Source organism: Mus pahari, chromosome 9, assembly GCF_900095145.1.
Source record: "Mus pahari chromosome 9, PAHARI_EIJ_v1.1, whole genome shotgun sequence".
Classification (NCBI taxonomy): Eukaryota; Metazoa; Chordata; class Mammalia; order Rodentia; family Muridae; genus Mus; species Mus pahari.
Window position 1 is genome coordinate 39,659,440 of NC_034598.1, and position 18,153 is coordinate 39,677,592.

The 18,153-nt window shown below is 52.7% G+C and overlaps 2 protein-coding genes across 5 annotated transcripts in view; one reads left to right on the top strand and one right to left on the bottom strand.

Annotated features, from left to right (window-relative positions):
* Positions 1-790: 790 nt before the first annotated feature.
* The window catches only part of Rsph14 (radial spoke head 14 homolog), a 75,112-nt gene continuing 57,749 nt past the window's right edge, over positions 791-18,153 (bottom strand). For all 4 annotated transcript variants that reach the window (XM_021204501.1, XM_021204500.1, XM_021204504.1 and 1 more), the window contains exons 5-7: positions 4,503-4,728; positions 2,824-2,960; positions 791-1,102 (exon numbers count right to left, since the gene is read on the bottom strand). In XM_021204501.1, coding sequence (XP_021060160.1) covers positions 861-1,102; positions 2,824-2,960; positions 4,503-4,728 — 605 coding nt within the window. In that variant the 3' untranslated portion in view covers positions 791-860. The remainder of the gene's footprint in view (positions 1,103-2,823; positions 2,961-4,502; positions 4,729-18,153) is intronic.
* The window catches only part of Gnaz (G protein subunit alpha z), a 51,560-nt gene continuing 43,722 nt past the window's right edge, over positions 10,316-18,153 (top strand). Inside the window, exon 1 of the mRNA XM_029542457.1 lies at positions 10,316-10,513. The gene's annotated coding sequence lies outside the window, so the exon portion shown is untranslated. The remainder of the gene's footprint in view (positions 10,514-18,153) is intronic.

Sequence of the window (18,153 nt, forward strand, 5' to 3'; positions counted from 1 at the left end):
AAATAGGATTGATTGTAACTGAAATGCCACTTGGGTCCAGCAGCCAGTCAGTCCCCTCTGGTACGAGAGGGCTGACTTAAGTTGATCTTTTAATTTCTGGACAGTCACTTTTCTTTTTTTTTTTTTTTTTTTTTTTTTTTTTTCTGACAACCATGAGGGTCCCCGAAGCTCCTTGAAAGAACAGTGAGGAAAAGTTTACTTGGGTTCTTGGGGTCCTGGTTTTGATAAGCTTTACTCTGAGGTGTCCTCACAAAATGAGCTCCCACTGGTGAGATCGGAGCTTCATCTGGCTCCCGGGGACAAGACTAGGAGCCCAAGTCCCAGACCACAGGTTCTGCTTTGAGGTCTCATTCTTTTCCTGTAGCTCCCCCCAACAGAGGCTGGACATGCTAGTTCATTAATAAACCAGGGCATCCATACTTGCCTGTTCAGGCATAACTAGATGAGCATAAATTAACCGATTTGCCTGACCACTTCTCCCGCTGATCTCTGCACTCGGTCCTTCTATGGGGAAAACCGAACATGAAAGTGCTCAGCAAAATGGCCCTCTGTTTGGCCCGGTGCCTGGTCCCTCCAACCCCCCAATCTAACTCCCACCCTTCTCCCTGGAAGGTTCAGTCGTCCTTTCTATAAGCACTTTGTATGGGGTTGTCTATCTCCTCCCACGTCCCACTGTGGGGTGGACATGTGACTTTTCAGAACCAGGTCCTTCTGGGTCTGTGTTTCTTCTTTGGCAGGAGGAGGCTGTGACATTGCTCCAGGAACATGAGGCAACACGGGAAACCAAGCATGAGGAGATTCCACTCATTTATTCAGGCCTAGACCTCGTCTATGGGGTGGGGGTGGGGCTGAAACGGAAGTCACGGCTTCCACTCAATCACTTTGATGGCTACTTCCGCTGCTCGCCGTATGGCCTCGTTTTTATGCGTCAGGAAGTAACAGAAGGTGGGCACATGGGGCAGCAGTAACTTACGACCCTCGGGGGCTTCAGCCAGCATGGTGAGGGCTTTCGTGGCGTTCAGACACACCTTGGTCTTGGAGGTGGTGCGAAGCAACTCCAAGAGTGGGTCGATGGCATTAGCATCCAGAGCTGCGTATTTCCCTGTGGGCCACAGACACTGGGTTCCCCACACATCCACACTAAAGGGGCTGTCTCCCACTGTTCTGCTGCTGGGGATGTCTTAGGAGCAATGCCACCTATACCCACCCTCTTCTCCACTCCCCCCCCTTTTTTTTCCTACACTCTTCCACTGAGCATCTTTTTCTTCCTCGGCCTGTTCAGTCTCCTATCCTGCAATCAGCCTTCATGAGACAGCATGCACAGTATTTTTAAAAGGAAAAAAAACAAAAAACAAAACAACCACATGTTTATGTGTCGGGTATGTATTGGGCAATTGCTCTGCATCGGGTACAAAGCACGTACGGTAGGCACAAAGGTGCAGGTAATAGTAGAGCCTTCGAGCTGCCCTCAGAGGAGGCTGGGCTCCTGCCCTATGCCCTGAATGCTAACTCATCCATACAATTCTGCCTCTCCTAACAACTGTAGAGCCAAGACCTCTATCCTCCATCATCCAGCCCAGGGTCTGATACAGGGTAGAGACTCAGAAAACCCATCCGGGAATGGATGACAGAACCATAGGTCCTGGTCTCTGTGTCTCTAGCCACTGGCTGAGGTCCAATGGGTCCCTGGCCTTCCAAGTCCTCCCACATAAGCTTGGGCAGAGGTACCTACAATGTGGAGACACATGGGGTACCCTGCTATATACACACAGTCAGGATTCCCTCGGTGAGGATGAATGATGGAAAGAAACTTCAGACTCTGAGAAGACTACAAATTCTCCTCCTATGTGACTCACATTCTTCTACTAGGGTCCAGTGAGGAGCTTCTGGGAGCCTCTCTATCTTTGGGAAACTCTGAAACGTACTGATTACAGAGCTGAAACCCACAGAGTCACCAGGAAATGGAGAGGATGCAGAAAGCACACAGGGTGGACCATTCAAGAATGTCAGATGGCTTTCAGATTTTGTGAGGGGCAAGACGGAAGAATGTCCCACTTTGTCGTCAGGTGTGGAGACTATGTTAGTCTTTCCCCTCAGCCACTGGTTGGGTGGCTTAGCCTTGAAGTCTGCCTGAGTGGGAATCCTGGCCTTGGGGGTTGAGGGGATGATACATCTATATTCTTTATGTGCCTTTCCCACAACTTGATATAAATAGTTTTGATCAAGAAACACATAGAAGTAAGAATGGAGAGATGGATCAGAGGTTAAGAGTAAGGTGTTGCTCTCGCAAAGGACTCAAGTTCTGTTCCTAGCACCACATAGTGCATACACACATACACACACACCTACACATTATATGTGTGTGTGTGTGTGTGTGTGTGTGTATACACACATAAGATCAAGAGTTCTAGGATCTACTTAGACCCAGGAATAACAGAATCATAGACACCAAACTAATCAATTTCAGAATCATGGTTCATAAGAGACCTGAGTCTGAGACGACATCTTTAGGCCAAAGAAAGGCTTGATGTTGAGAGGCAGAGGTCCTAATGTGAGCGGTTGTGAGAAGTCACTGGCAGTCCACTGTGTCCTGGAAAACGAGTGAGGACTGGAATTTGGACCAAACCTCAAAAGGACTTTGATGATAAATCAAAAGTGGATTTGGATGGAGCCTGGGGCCTGAGAGGTCCCTACTTGGCCCTTGACACGAGGAGGATGCATTTGGAAATCTCACTGTGGCTGCAGGAAAGCTAGGGGAGGTCACTCGTCCCTCCTGCCTGCACCCACCCAGCCTCAGGGACCCACTGGGCACCCTGGCCTTACCTTCAGTGGTCACTGTTGCGTGCATCAGAGCCCCGGCGGCATTGGCCTTCACCTCCTCATCCGTGTCTGACAACAGAGTCACCAGGATGGGTATGACTTCATTCTTCCACACCTGCTTCTTGCCATCCAACGGGATGCTGGGATAGAGAGAGGGCAAAGGGAGATAAGGCCTAGGAATGTCCCAGGACACACGCTGAGATAGGACCTGTGTCAGGGCTCTCTTATCAGTAGTTCCGGACTAGTCGTGCTGGCACTAGCCATGACCAAGGCCCTGAAGAATACCAGCATGGGAATGTCTTGCTGTGGAAAGAGATAGAGAGGCCCAGAGGGGAGCGAGCTTCATTCTAAGCCTTGCTTGTAAATGAAGGCATGTTCATCTTGGCTTCAACGCTATGGAAGAGAAAGACCCATAAGGGTGTGGCCCACAGCAAGGCTGTTTGGACTCCTCACTAGGGAAGACCAGATCTGCTCCACACAGCAGGGTGCAGCCTTATGCTGAGCCTTGCCTCGGCAGGTGAGGGCCTAACCTCTCCATTCCAGCATTGTAGAAAGTCCTGTAAATGAGGGTGATGAGCTGCCCAAGAGTTTCCCAACCATGAGGGAACCAGCATTATCCGCCCCCCCCCCCAAAAAAAGAGAGAGGGTTTTCTGGCCAGGAGACTCTCCTCACATGGTAATATCACAGTGCGCAAACAGCCCAACCAACAGACTTCAGCTGGGCTGCAGCTTGCTCGCTTCACTGCCCACAGGACTCTCATTTTGCAGAACTTTTAACACCTCAAACACATAGGTATTTTATGGGAACACTGTTTAGGAAACAGTTCTGGCAGCCACTTCTCTGGGACACTGTGATGCTATTGGCCTTCTAGGTTGGTCTCTATCCTGAGGCCATTTATCAAGGACGTGGAGTCCTAGGTCGACCTGCAGGGCTGCCCTGGGTTTATCTACTCAATGACTGGAGGCCAGTACTAGCCCAGACACAGAAGAAAGAGATGAGTTTAGCTGCCTCTGGACAAGAGGCTTTGGGGGCGTGTGATCTAGCCCTTGGTCTGCATTCCCCCCCCCATTGTGGGGGACACAAAATGGTAAGGGGTGGTAAGGGACACGGGTTGAGGATGAATTGTTGGGACGTTCTGTGCTCCCTCAGTCTTCAGGCTAGGGTTTAGACTGTGACCCTATGTGAAGTCCAGCAAGTGACTAGGTTTCATGCTTCCGTTTTCCCACCTCTAAAGGCAGGTGTCCCCTTCCTTAGCAGCTGTAAAACCGTTGACTTTACTGGTGACGCCTGGCGTGTTTGCATACTTAGTTACCACCGGCAGTCATTATTATCGATGGAGTTCATCTGCTTGTCTTCCTCACAGAGAGGTGCCCAATTAGCTAGGTTTGTCCGGGATGGGAGTGAGAGAGAGTTTCCTGGGATACAGGACAATCTCAGGCCACATACCATGGTTCATGCTTACTGGAAAGGATGCTCTTCTGACCTAGTGACCACTTTCGCCCAGGACACGAGGAAGTTAGAGAAAGTCTGCCTGGCTGCATGTCCTGTGCCAGGCATGGCTAGGCGAAGCCCCACTGCTGATCTACCGATAGGCCAGGAGTAGTTCGGTGGCCTTCTCTGACCCTCAGCAGAAACTCAAGGAGGTGTCCCCTCGAGCCAACACACACAGAGTGGACCTCACCTGATGGCAATGAGCGCCCGGGCGGCTTTGCTGCGGATTTGGGAGTTTTTGCTAAGGAGCTTCTCCTTAAGACAGGGCACAGCTTGGCTCTCTAGGGCCTCGGTGGCGTCCTCCTGAAGGCACAGCGCCAGAGTGTCCAAGATGATCTCCTGAATATGTTCCTCCTCCTTCAGCAGCTTCCGTACCAGCGAGGGGATCAAGCCACTCATGACGATACCCTCAGCTCCTGCATGACAGGAAGAGACTGAGGCCCCTTTTCCCCCTGCCCTGTTTAGGAGAGGGGACAGAATCAGGGAATGGGTGGGAGATCACGGATGCAGTGAGTCTAGAGCTAGACCTGAGAAAACAAGGCCTGAGAAGTGATAGAAATCTTTGCTACCTGTGCTCTGGCCCGGGGCTTGGGGTTGGGCATCGACGGTAGATGGGCATAGTGGCCATGAGAAGCTGTAACTCACTGATGCAGATCCAGGCATACAGAGACCCTCGGTCCTCCGTACTGTTGTGGATCGGAAATAAGCTAGCCCTAAAGGTTCACGTGTTTTTAAAGACTCTATCCCCACCAAGTGCTTCAGTTGAAAGCTGGTTGGCTCACGACAGCATTTACCTTGTCAACTAGCCTCTTTAATGGTCTAATCCGGGATGAGTTCATAGCTGAACAAGCTATTAGAAAGAGGGGTCTATTAGAAGCAGGTCGCTAGGGCTGTGCCTTTGAAAACTGTGTCTTATTCCCAACCACCACTTCTTCCCCTCTCTCCTTCCCTCTCCTTTTTTCTCTCTCTTCCCCTTTCCCCCTTCTCTATCCCCCCAACCTGCCCATAAGGTGGGCATCTCTGCTCCAACACAGCTGCTACCATGATGCTACTGCTACCAAGGAGCCACGTGAACATGGACTGAAGCCTAGGAGACCATGAGTCGAAATAAATTGTCCTTCCTTATGATGGCTTGTATGTTTGACCCAGGGAGTGGTACTGTTAGAGTGGGTGGGGCCTTGTTGGAGTAGGTGTGTCACTGTGAGCATGGGCTTAGAGACCCTCACCCCAGCTGCCTGGAAGTCAGTCTTCTGCTAGCAGCCTTCAGATGAAGATGTAGGACTCCCAGCTCCTCCTGTACCATGCCTGCCTGGATGCTGCCGTGTTCCTGCCTTGATGATACTAGACTCAACCTTTGAACCTGTAACCAACCTTTGAGCCAGCTCCAATTAAACGTTGTCCTTTATAAGACTTGCCTTGGTCATGGTGTCTGTTCACAGCAGTTAAAAAAAAAAAAACAAAAACAAAAAAAACCCTAACTAAGACATTCCTTTACATTGATTTTTTTTTTTAACTCAAGTATTCTGTCATACATAAAGGGAAATTAACCAAATTTCCTCCAGAGCAGTGGGGAAGCGTTGGACCTCCTTTTACATCCAAACTATGCCAAAGCTGCTGGAGCCTGCAATAGAAACAGTGTTTCCTGCCCGTAAAAGATCTGCGTCTCTATCTGAAAATGACAGGAATCCAAGACTCTGGCCAGGGTTTTTGTTGTTGTTGTTGTTTTTTTTGAAATACCTTCAGCCGTGCAGGAAACAGGACTGTATTGGCTTCTTTTACAGGACTGTACAGCTTTCGCTGCTGTGACTATGCACCTAACAGGGGCTATGTGCACTGAAGGAGCAGTCCACCCCGGCAGGGGAGGTACGGCAACGGGTGGCTCTGTAGCAATAGAAGCTAAAGCCCGGATCTTTTACCAGCTCAGCTTCTGCAGAAGAGGATGTACATGCTGGAGAGTAATGGGGGGGGCAGGCTATAAATTTTAAGGTATACCCCAGCTGATGCACTTCCTCCAGCCAGGCTCCGCCTCCTTGAGGTTCCACAACCTCCTAATACAGTGTCACTAGCTTGAGACCCAAGAGTTCAGTCACATGAACCTGTGGGGGGTGGAAGGGATTTTATAACCAAACCACAGGGTACAGGTGCTAGAAGCACAGTGATAGGGGACACCCCAATAAACAGGACCTACCCTTCTCCTTTTGGAGAACCCAGAATGGGACCCAGTTGGCGCCCGCCCGAAAAGTCCCAGGCTGTCAGAGCACTCTTTCCAATTCACAGCAATGAAAAGGAACAAAGGGGAGCTCTCTCCCCTGCCGCCCAAGGGCCACCTGTGACTGCTTGCTGCCTGGCAGCCAGCCCCTCTGCCAGGCCTCTCCAGCAGCCCACTGTGCCCACTACAAAGCCTCCCATTGCCCCTGAGGAGGCGGCCACCAGCCGACATCTCTCTTTCGGCCTCCTCAGCTAAACCCTCTAATTTACTCTAGAGAGGCAAATGAACAGGTTAATTAGCCTAAAGGTCTCTCAGTGCCAATTAGCACCGGGGAATTTCCTCTTTGAGGGCATCACCCCGGCTTTTCCCTCCCAGGTCCCTGAGGATGTCAGATGGCAGGTGACTGTGGCCATGGGAGGGGTGGGGAGGGGCCGGGCAGGGCTCTCAGTAGCAGTCACTGCTCCTCCTGTTTCCAGATGACCAATGGTTCCTAGTGCTTCTCTCCGGGCTTCTCCCTGGAGTGCCAGGGCATAGTAACTGATTCTACCTAGTCTAGCTCAAGGGCAGCTCCGGGAAGCGGCTTCCCCTACTGCTTCAAGTGAACTGGGTTTGGGAGGTTGGTTTGCTTGCTTGCTTGCTTGCTTGATTGATTGATTGATTGATTTGCCACCCAGACTCCCAAAACTTCGATTTGACATCTAAATGTATCCTTCCCCCCCCCCCCCCGGCTGTGTGGCTTTGAACCTATTACTTAATCTCTGAGCCTGGTTTCCTCAGTACCAAAATGGCCTCAGTGTGAAATGCCAGTAGAAGCTATGCATCCCCTTGACTGGCACTTGATTCTGCCCTAATGTGCCCCTGGGGCTAAGCTTCCCGGGGGAAACCCCAGGGATGGATGTCCCTGCTGCCTGAGACTATGGGGGAGGGGGGGCTAAGGGAAAGACAAAGTGAAGTGAGGCCAGAAAAGTTTTAATTATAGAGGTGATCTCCTTGCTTCTAGCTAGCCTCCTTCCTTGGTAAGAAAGAGAGGCCCAGAGAGCAAGGCCCAACACCAAAGGATTGCCAGCAAAGCGTAGGTCTCTAAGCAGCAAGACCAAGGTTCATTTTGAGACAGAGGGGGGAATTTAAAACTAAAGTTTGTGCCTGGCAGTGTCTTTTCTGCTCATTTACATTGTTGCTCTTCAGCTAAGAAGACCAGAGGCAGGCCTGGATATTTATAACTAACCCAGGTGCGGTCGGTCTGACATGGTAAAGTGGGGGTGGGGGGAGAATACACGGACCCCAAGGAAAACACAGTGCGGAAACCCACTCTGGTGCCACAGCCTGAGAATCAGTGAGTGTTGGCGGATAGGGATGGACAGAGCACAGAAAGGAGCCAGCCAGGACAGATGCCATCTCTAAAGGACAGGCCCTGGATAGCTGAATATTCCAGAGAGGAGCAGGATGCCCCCTGCCCACACTGGAGAAGCAGGAAGGCTAGCGAAGGACCAGCTAGATTCAAGTCAATAGGGATTAAATGTCCCCGTGACTTTTTTATTTTTTTACTTATTTATTTATTTATCTTTGGTTGCAACAGGCTCTGGCCAGCACTAGACCTTGTAGACTGACTTTGGGGCTTGTTCTTCGTTTCTCTATTCGAGGTTTTTTTGTTATTTGACTATTCTCAACAACACAGCTCACACAGTCTGTGAGCCCCGTGCCTCTCTCGACTCTTACTCGTCCCCTGCCTTCTCCGATGTAGAAAGCTAATCTTAAATTTCTCTGCTGGCTCTTAAGCCAACCTCCTCAATCTTATTCAAAGGCCATTAGCTAGCTGGGACTGTAGCCTTTGATAAGTGCCAGTGTGAACAAGTTAGCCTTTCTAAGGTTCTCGCTGAACCTCACGTCCCTTCATGCCCACCCTGGAACTCACCTCTCTCGGATATGCTTCCTCAGCCCAAGCATTTTTCTTCAAAAAGCTAGCCCACTGTTCATTGCTCTCCTTTCCCTATGCCCCTGAAGCCCCACTGGATTGCCATAACAACATAGCTACAAGAACGAATGATCATGCTTTCTACATGCCCTGCCTCTGCTTTACAGCTTCCAGTGTCATCGTCTTTGTAGTAGTAGTAGTAGTAGTAGTAGTAGTAGTAGTAGTAGTATTTTATTTATTTACATTTCAATTGTTGTCCTCTGTCCAGGTCCCCCCTCCAAGAACACTCCCACCCCCTCCTCCACCCCCACCCACCCACTCCCACCTCACCCTTCCAAAGTCTTCTAAAAAAAGGTGAGAGCTGTGTTCTAGAACTATGCAAAGTGTGGAGGCCACCAGTAATAGGCCATATGAGGCCAAAGCTTCTCACTTTGTGGTAGTTGCCAGTGTCAGGTCCAGCAGACCCCAGCCAGCCCAGGTAGACTGCCTAGGGACTATCCTCTGCTCCCTCGCCTGGAATATTGTAAATTCCATTGCAAATTCAATTGTCAAATGTAATTCCTACATTGGTTTTACCTTCTGCAGAAGGCTGAATTCTGAACCCTGAACCTGCTGAGGAAACTGCCTCTGCCCAGCCTAAATCACTTGCTAAGGTGTACTTCCTGCATACATTAACCCTCTGAAGAGTCCGTAGTACAGTTTTTGACAGATTAGGAAACTGACTTTCAGCCAGGTCCCAGGGACAGACTGGCTGCACAGCTGGATGAGTTGGTGGAAATGTTCTTCAGCCATTAGCAAAATTCCTTCGGTCCTCATTGGTCACTGTAGCATGACAGGTGTCTTGATTGACTTCAGTAGTACCCATAACCAGTACCTGGTCCCATCCCTAAAAGTTTAGGCAGCACTTTCACAGGTGGGCTGTCTCCCTGGGGTATGCAGTACAACAGTCCGCCACTTCACAACGCAGGAGACATTCCCAGGAAAACCGTGGGATATTGTCCTGCCTCTGGAGCATCCAGCTGGTAAACATCAACATCATCGCCATGACTCCCCACCTCATCCTGGGCTCATCATATGCTTAAAGTTACAAAGATGGAGAAGACAGAGAGGCACTACCGTGGTGGACCCTGGCCTGAGTCTTTCTTGTACAGGAGTAAGATGCTACCAGCCAAGACCCACACTCCTGATGAGAGTACAATCTCACAGCTGTAGGTTCGTTTGTCAAGGATCTGATGTCTCCTGGGGAGTTTCCAAAGAGGTCAGGGGCTTCATTGATCTGGGACCCTTCGGCTGCTCTCTGTTGCGGGGGTCGACTCCCAGAAGTACCTCTACATGCTAAAAATGAGAGCAGAAGAGAGGGCGTACCATATGCTGCGAAATCTCGCCAGCTTAACCCATCAGGGTTTTCTTGCGCCCTAAAGGATTATTGACATTATCTAAGGAAGCCAAGACGACAGCACCTTGCAAAGAGACAGAGTGGGAGAATAGGTTGCCATGGCTGAGTTCGAGCCCCATTTGAGGTAGGGCAGAAAAACCAGCGTGCAAGGAACCAGGACTACACTGCTCTCACGGTGGGTTTCCCAAGATGCTAGAAGTAGCTTCGGGAAGGCTCGGCGCAGTGCAGTGCCACAGTCGCTGGAGCCAGCAGCGCGTGCGGTAAGGCGGCGCGCGCACAGCCGCGCCCCGCCCCTGTCTGTCGTTATTGGACTACTCGCACGTCTGTCGGCAGTTATTGCCCAATGGAAAACGAGCCGGAGCTAGTGGTCGGGCGGCAGCGCGTGGTGCGGGGCAGACAAGCGGCAGACCCCGCCCGCGGTTGGCCTGGCAACGGACTGCGCTCGCGACTCCGCCCCCTGCCGGCGGCGGCGCGGTGCGGGGCGGGTGGACCCGCTTGCAGGCGGCGCGGGAGGGCGGAGGAGGGAGCCAGGGCGGCGGAGCGTGTGTGCCACCCGCGGACCGGTCACGTCCTCGCGCGGCCGCCGGCACCCGCTTCGTGCAGAACCAGGGCGCCACAGCCCTACACTCGCGGCCCCGCCCCGCCGGGTGCAGCTCGACCGACGCACGAAGCCGCGCCCGGGAGGTGAGTGAGTGAGCGCACCAGCGGCCCCGGCGCGCACAGCTGAACCCGGGGCTGGGGGCGCGGCTGGGGCGCGCACCCCACCCCCACCCGGGTCGGGGCCTGGGGCCTTTGTGCTGGGGACCCGAGATCTATAGGGCTAGGGGTGCAGAGGCAGGGATGCCCCTCCGGGTGGGAGAGCCGCGAGGGTGGGGTTGTCTGCTAGGTGGGCAGGGGGTGGCTATGGCCCAGACAGGTGCCTTGGGAGGGAGGAGCGGTGGCCCAGTAACCCTTGGAAAGGGTGGCTGCCGCCTGACGAGATTGGGCAGGGGGTGCGGAGGATGATGTGGGACCACTGCACGCCCTGAGCGGCTGCGGCTGCGGAGTGCAGGCAGGCAACCTGCGGGAGCGACGCCAGGCGGGGGTCTCTCTCTGGGGGGTACAGGAGTACAGGCAGCCTCAGGTGTCAGAAGCTTGGCCTTGGGTTTAAATAAAAAAAAAAAAAAACGGGAAGAGAGGGCCCTGAGGCCCGGTACAACCGCTCGCTGTTCTCGGTCATCGCTCTTGCAAGGGAGCAGGTTCCTTGGAGGCATTTGGAGCCAGAGATGAGTATCGACCTGCTGCGATTGTAATGTGTTCCTGGCTCAATATTTTTTCCCTTAAAAGGCGGTGGGGTGTTTGGGGAGGGGTGTGAGGGCCTCTGCTCGGGATCCTGCGGTGAATCTAGGGGGGGGGGGCTCTGCCTTTAGGGAGGTGCTGAGCCTATCTGGATAGAGGATGGCAGGAATCTGCCTAGGCCGAGAATTGGGGATCCTGTTACAGAGAGGAGGATGGGAAAGCAGTGCCAAGTGAGACCAGGGTTCCCTGGAGTGTGAGTCTCAGGGTGGAGGGACCAGCCTGGTAACGATGTCGCCTTGTCTGTGGGGGAGATTGGGGCAGGACCCTGAGCCTTGACTCTCTTTTCTGCCCAAGTGGTTTCTTAGCGCTAGGAATCGTCTAGGTCTGCTAACCTGGCCCCTGTCTAGAGGAAGCTGCTTGGCCAGATTCAGTTAAGCAAACATTTACTGAGTACTGGCTCCCCTAGGGCCTGGTGCTAAGGTGGAAGGGTGGGAATGGACTGGGCCAGCCCTCCCAGGACTGATTCACCTTCCTATGGGGGAAATCGAGCTGTGCCCTGATAACCAGGCCTTCCGTGGGGTGCAGGGGGGCTTGGGAGGGGCCTGGGAGAAAGATACCCCGGGCTCAGGTCAGACCTGCCTATGGGCAATGTAACGTTTGAACTGGAGCTTGAAGGACACGGGCAGGGTCAGAATGGGCAATGTGGGCAGAGGGAAGAGAATGAATGGAGAGGCCCAGGAACTTGAGCAGCTAGCTGGGTTGGGAAGGAGCAGGGGAGGGATATTGAGGGAGGGAGGAGTCAGGGCATGGATGAGGGAGGGGTGGGTGAAAGGCCAGAAAAAGCACAGGAAGGGAAATGGACGGAGCCACCATGGCTGTCTGACCATGTTTGTGGGACTGTCTCAGTGGAGACCACAGCCCCCGTGTCTATAAAAAGGGAAGGTTCTGTGACCCCTGGGGCGGAGTTGTGTTAGAGAAAGAACTTCAGAGACCAGAGAGGGCTCCTGGCCACCTGGGACTGCCCTTATGAGGCACCTTGTCCCTGGCAGAGCCAAGGGCCCTGGGTAACCCACCCACCCAGCCCCCTGCCCAGCCAAGATGAAGTCACCTGCTTTGAAGGAGACAGTGTTTTTAGCTGGTGAGTCTGGAGTTGGGAAGGTTTGAAAAAAAAAAAAATGGCTCTGATAGGAGGGGCCATTGAGGGGACCCAGGAGGCTACAGAGGGCTGGCCCGTGCTTGGATAAAATAGCGCCCCTTCCATTTGCCTTCTCTAGATATGAAGGGGTGCTTGCATTTGCTGTGAAACTCTTCTTGTGTGTTCCTCTAACAGATGCTTTCTTTATTATGAGACAGGCTGTGAATAGACATAGTTCTTCCCCCATAGAAGGCCGATGTCACCTTCTGCCCTGGCTCTAGCTGCTCCCTTCTTCCCAGAGATAGTTTTGGTTTCTCTCGGAAGGGCCTGGTTCTTTCTCATCCTGGTAGTATGCCCACCGTCAAAGATAGACATGTGCGCGCGCACACACGCACACAATGCACGCACGCACACACACACACACACACACACACACACACCTCCTCCATGCACATACACACAGGATATTGGCTGAGGCTCAGGGTGCCCAGTAAGAACACAGCCCACCTGGCCTTATGAAATACATGGTCTGTGCTTCTTGCCTGGCCTAGTCCAGGGACCTGCCATGGAACTCAGAGTTTGAAGCCTAGAGAGTGGATTCTTAATTCTCTTGTTCTGAACCTCCGAGACCTTTTGGTACCTTGGGATTTAAAAAAAAAAAAAAGTATCTCATCTGTAGCTCAAGAGATCCTGCAGATCCTATGGTGGGTCCAGCAGTGTCTGGATGGCTAGATACAGACACCAGAGGCCCCTGCAGAGAAACTGCAGCTGAGGAAGGGTCTTCTTGCAGATGGGCAGATGGGCTGGGAGTGTATCCTCAGTCTAGCTAGTCTGAGTGCTCGTGCATGTGCACAAGTGTGTGTGTGTGTGTGTGTGTGTGTGTGTGTGTGTGTGTGTGTGCGCGCGCGCACTCACATGCTTCCTCTCCTGAAGGCAAGGACTGAGTATGCTTTTGCCACCAGACCCACAAAATCCTCACAAGACTAAAACACACTGGCTGGCTGCAGAGGTCGGCTAGCTGCTGCTGACTACACCTTACTCATGGAAACCCTGCAGGAAGCAGATAGCCCAAGGCTCTCCCAAAGCCCCCAGGAAGGAAACCTGGGGCCATGCAAGCCTGGGGCAGCCTGTGAGTCCTGCTCTTGACTTAAAGGAACATGAAATACAAGTGTCCAGGGCAGACACTCAAAGTTAGCTCCAGGCAGGCCGAGGCTACACTGCACTCTATGTAGCCTGAGGAGGGCCAGGGAGTACGCAGGCTCTTGTGCCCTAGAGCCATTAAGCAAGAACTATAGGCATCAGAAACCATGGGGAGAGGCCCTGGTTCTGTTGCCTCTAGTCCAGACCCATCTTCACTGAGCCTTCTTGTCCTCATCTGTAAAGAACTAAGGATGTTGTCCCTGGTCCCCACATCAGCTGTCTACTTTAATGTGTCTACACTGGAGGGAGAGCTCGAGAGAAGAGGCAGGAGGGTGGCAAATTTGATGCCCGCCTGAGCTGGATAGTGAGATCTTGTCTCAAAAATCAGAAGTGGGCCTTATCAAAAGTCATCTATAGAACACAGGGCCCCCAATGGAGAAGCTAGAGAAATTACCCAAGGAGCTGAAGGGGTCTGCAACCCTATAGGTGGAACAACAATATAAACTAACCAGTACCCCCCAGAGCTCGTGTCTCTAGCTGCATATGTAGCAGAAGATGGCCTATTTGGCCATCATTAGGAAGAGAGGCCCCTTGGTCTTGCAAACCTTATATGCCCCAGTACAGAGGAACACCAGGGCCAAGAAGTGGGAGTGGGTGAGTGGGTAAGGGAGCAGGGTGGGGGGAGGGTATAGGGGACATTCGGGATAGCATTTGAAATGTAAATGAAGAAAATACCTAATAAAATAAATTTTAAAAAATCAGAAGTGGGGTGGGGGTGGAGGTGGGGAGCGGGAGGCTGGGGAAGAGAGTTTAAGTCAGTAAAGCGCTTGTCAGTCAAGCATGAGGATCTGAATCCCATCCCTGGGACACACATTAATAAGCCAGGTGGTGTGGTGCATACGTGTAACCCCAGTGTTGGGGATGGGGAGTAGAACCGGGCAGGTCCCTGGGACTTACTAACCTTCCTGCATAGCCTAACCAGGCCAAGCGAGAGAAACTAAGGCGGGCAACAGCTGAAGAGATGCAACATACAAAGGCTGTTCTCTGGCCTACACACACACACATGAAAGGGAAGGGTGGGAGCCCAATGTAGGCATATGGGCAGGGTCTTAAGACTGCATCAGGTTAAGACTCACAGTCTGTCTAGTGAGCAGACCTGGGCAGCTTAGAACAGAGAAGGAAGCAGAACCCGTTGGCGCTTTTAGAAGTGGTCTGCAGTCCTGGGTCTATAGCCCAGAGTGGGAGAGAATCATCAAACATGGGTGAGCCCTTGGCTTCCTCCCCACTACCAAGAACACAATGATATTGTACATAATATAAAATCAGGCTAGGCTGGGCTGGGAGGAGACCCTGAAGACCTTGGGGGCTGGGTAGTATTTCAAGCGAGGGGCTGTGACTCAGGTGGCAGCTTTGAAGATCCCTTCCAGAGGAAGGGACTTAGGGGACTGGATCTGAGAGTCTGACCCTATCGTGGTCAGAGCGAAGTCAGGGGTGACAACCTAGAGTCCTGGGCGTCTGAGTGTGATGTCAGGCAGCTGTGAAGCCAGTGAGGTCCCTGAGGTCCCAAGGAGGACCGGTCCCGAGAGGGTGAAGCTCAAGGTGGAGAGCTGGCAAACACCATTGTGACTGGCCTTTTAGGAAGCCGGAGAAGGCGTTCTAGACGGGAAGGGGTCTCTGCAGCTTTAAACACTGGGGTTGGAGCATCGTGGGATGCTCTGGCTACACAGTTCATTGTGGCCTTGGTAAGAAAGCATTTCAAAATGGCCACAGCGTGGCTTTAGGCCTGACAGAGGACCCTGTGTAACCACCTGTGCTTATGCCCGTAAAGCCAGCCTACTTAAAGGGACATATGGGGACAGTGCTAAGACCTTGGCGGGTGGAGAGAGAGAGAGCCCTAACAGGTAAGACTATGATATGCTTACCTCCCCCCCCTTCTCCATTCCCCTGAGTGGCCAGATAAGCCGTGTGGGGTCAGGCACCCTGTGATCCTGTCTTTGATCTCCTGGCTAGGGATCCCAAAGCCACACGCTGAGACTTGTTCCCGTGAGTTACCATTTCTCCTCCCTGTGTCTCTTGGTCCCCAGTGACCAGTAGCCACTCGGACAGCAGGTAGCAGGAGATATGCCTTGGAGCCCAGCCGCAGTCAAGACTCTGGGCAAGTGTGACTGGTGGCTCCATACAGCAGGACCCTCCCTGGGTTTGACTTTTTTTTTTCCCCCCACAGAAGCCTGCTACATCACAGAGTTTTGAGTTATTCGCTTCTAAATTAAGGTATATCTCTCTTTTAAGAGGTGTCCCTGGAGATTCCATCAAGAAGTGCTAGGAAGCTAGACTGTCAAAAGCCACAGTGCGGGGAGGGGACTTTCAGTGTCAAACCCAAAATTCCTTCTAGCAGAATCCAACCAGAAGTGCATCCTGCTCTTAGGGCTCTTGAGGCCATGCTCTTGCCACTAGGCTGTGGTCAAAGCAAGCCTTTGAGAGGTAGACCCCTGCTTCTAGGATGGAGAACTGCCAAGATAAGAATCCTGGGTGGGCCTGGCTTGAATCCTGATCCCTTGGAGAGGGTACCCTTGTGAGCCATGAGTGTCATGGTCATTTGCTGGGTTGGGTTGGAGGGGTGTAGACTGATGTCCGCATTTCCCTAGAACCCAGACATAGACATTCCCAAGGAGGACACTCCAAATCTGCCCTGGGTTTCATAGCCAGGTGCATTCAAGCAGGCAGGATAGGGTCCTTTCCCCCTCACAATCAGCGTTATGGAGGAGGGACCTGGTTCTTGGCGTCAGTTGACTTTGGTGGGGAGGGGTGCTTTCCCTGGTGCCTCAGTAGACCCCGGGAGCCACTGAATTGGACAAGCCATGGTCAGGAAGGGCATTAAGGAACCTGGGGTTCTCAGCAGCGTCCTCCTCGGTAGACTGGCTTCATCCCCCAGTTGGTCACAGGAAGCATGCTGGAGGCTACCTGACTGGACCTGTGCACCTGCTCCTGCCAGCTCTCAGGAGCTATGGCCTCATGCTCCAACCAGAGTGGTGGGCTGCAGCAAGCCCTGGGCGGTTTCCACCTGACCCTTCTGCTCCAGCCTCATGGCTGGTGAGCAGTGTGTGGCCCCTGGGACTGTCTTTAGCCCTTTAACCCCTTTGGGCTTCAGTTTCCTTCTCTCTCAAGGGATGATAAAAGTTAGTGCACCAGGAGGTTGCTTGCTTGCTAACACTAGGGCTCTACCCCTGGGGGGAACTGAGGGTCCTGCCGCCAGGTTGGTCAGTCAGTAGAGGAAGCCTAAGAGCTAGCCTTCCCACCACCCTCTCTCTGCTGCCTTGGATTCTGCCTGAAAAGAATTGTTCTCAGCTAACTGCAGGGTTATTTCAGCACTGCAGGCCAGGTTTCTCCACGGGGCATGGTGGGCCTCACAGTTGCCGCTATTCTTACACAGGCCACACACAGGGAGGATTTCCACATCCCTGACCCCATGCTTACTTGAGGCTCGCTATAACCTTATTCACATCCCAGGCGTGCGGCTGGGCCCCTCCTGCTTCTCTGTCTCCCCTTGGCAGTCGCCACAGTCTGACCTACTTGTTTCCTTTACTTGTCTCATTTGTTTATTATTTCTTGGGTCCGGATGAAAGATGTGTGCGCTGTGGACTGGTTTTGTGTTCACCTATGAGAAAGTGGCCCAGCGAGTCTGTCCTCCAGGAATGACCCCTGGAGAGCAGATGCACTGCACCGCTACCCGCCCCCTTGGAGTCTCTTTCTTTGCTGAGGGTTGGCGAGTACTAACTGGTATGGAGGATGGTGGCCCCAGCTTAGCCTTCTGCTCCTAAGAGAGGTCAACTGGGTCCCTGTCAGACCTGGCCCTGGTTCACACACCGGGCCATCTGTGTGAGCTGAATCAGAACAGAGGCGTAAACTTAGGCGGGTCCAGAAGAGGGCTGCGAGACAGAGCAAGGACGGAAGGGGAACTGGTGGATAAGGGGGTGCTTTTCACCTTCCAAATAGCAAAGAGGAGGAAGGGGCCTTCGGAAAGAACCAGGACTCAAGAACTCATCTGGAGACGTTTGGGGAGCCGGTGAGATGATGGGTGTCTTGCAAAAAGGCAAGGGCGGGAATCTGCAGGTCAGTTGGCTGGCTCCTGACCCTGAGTCAGACACCTCAGACTGATCCCTGGCCCCTTGGTGAAGTGGCTGTGTGTGGGACCTTGATCAGATGGGAAGTGGAATGTATGCGGAAGGAGTGCGCAGCGGGTGCATCCCTGGGAAACTGTTGAAAGGGGATGAAACGAGATCCTGATGGAAAGAAAGTGGCGTAGTGGCGGTCTTAGTGGCCTTTCCTGACCCCAGCTCCAGAGACAGCCTGTCCAGTCAGGTCAACGGGGCTGCTGGGAGCAAGAGTCGCCTGTGACACATCACACGCACACACGACACACACACACACACACACACACACAACACACAACACACACATGACACACACGACACAACACACATAACACACAACACATGACACACGACACACAACACATGACACACGACACACACACGACACATAACACACGACACACACGACACACATACACACACCACCACCACCACCATGCTACCTCCCAGTACTAGGGCTGGAACCCGGGCCTTGCACATACCAAGCCTTCCTGTACACTAGGCAAGGACTCTACAATTAAGCTACCACACCAGACCTCCTCTTTTTTTTTTTTTTTTTTTTTTTGTTAAGTCAGAGGGTCTGCGCTGAGCCAAGGATGCAGAAGGTTGTCGTTTCCTAG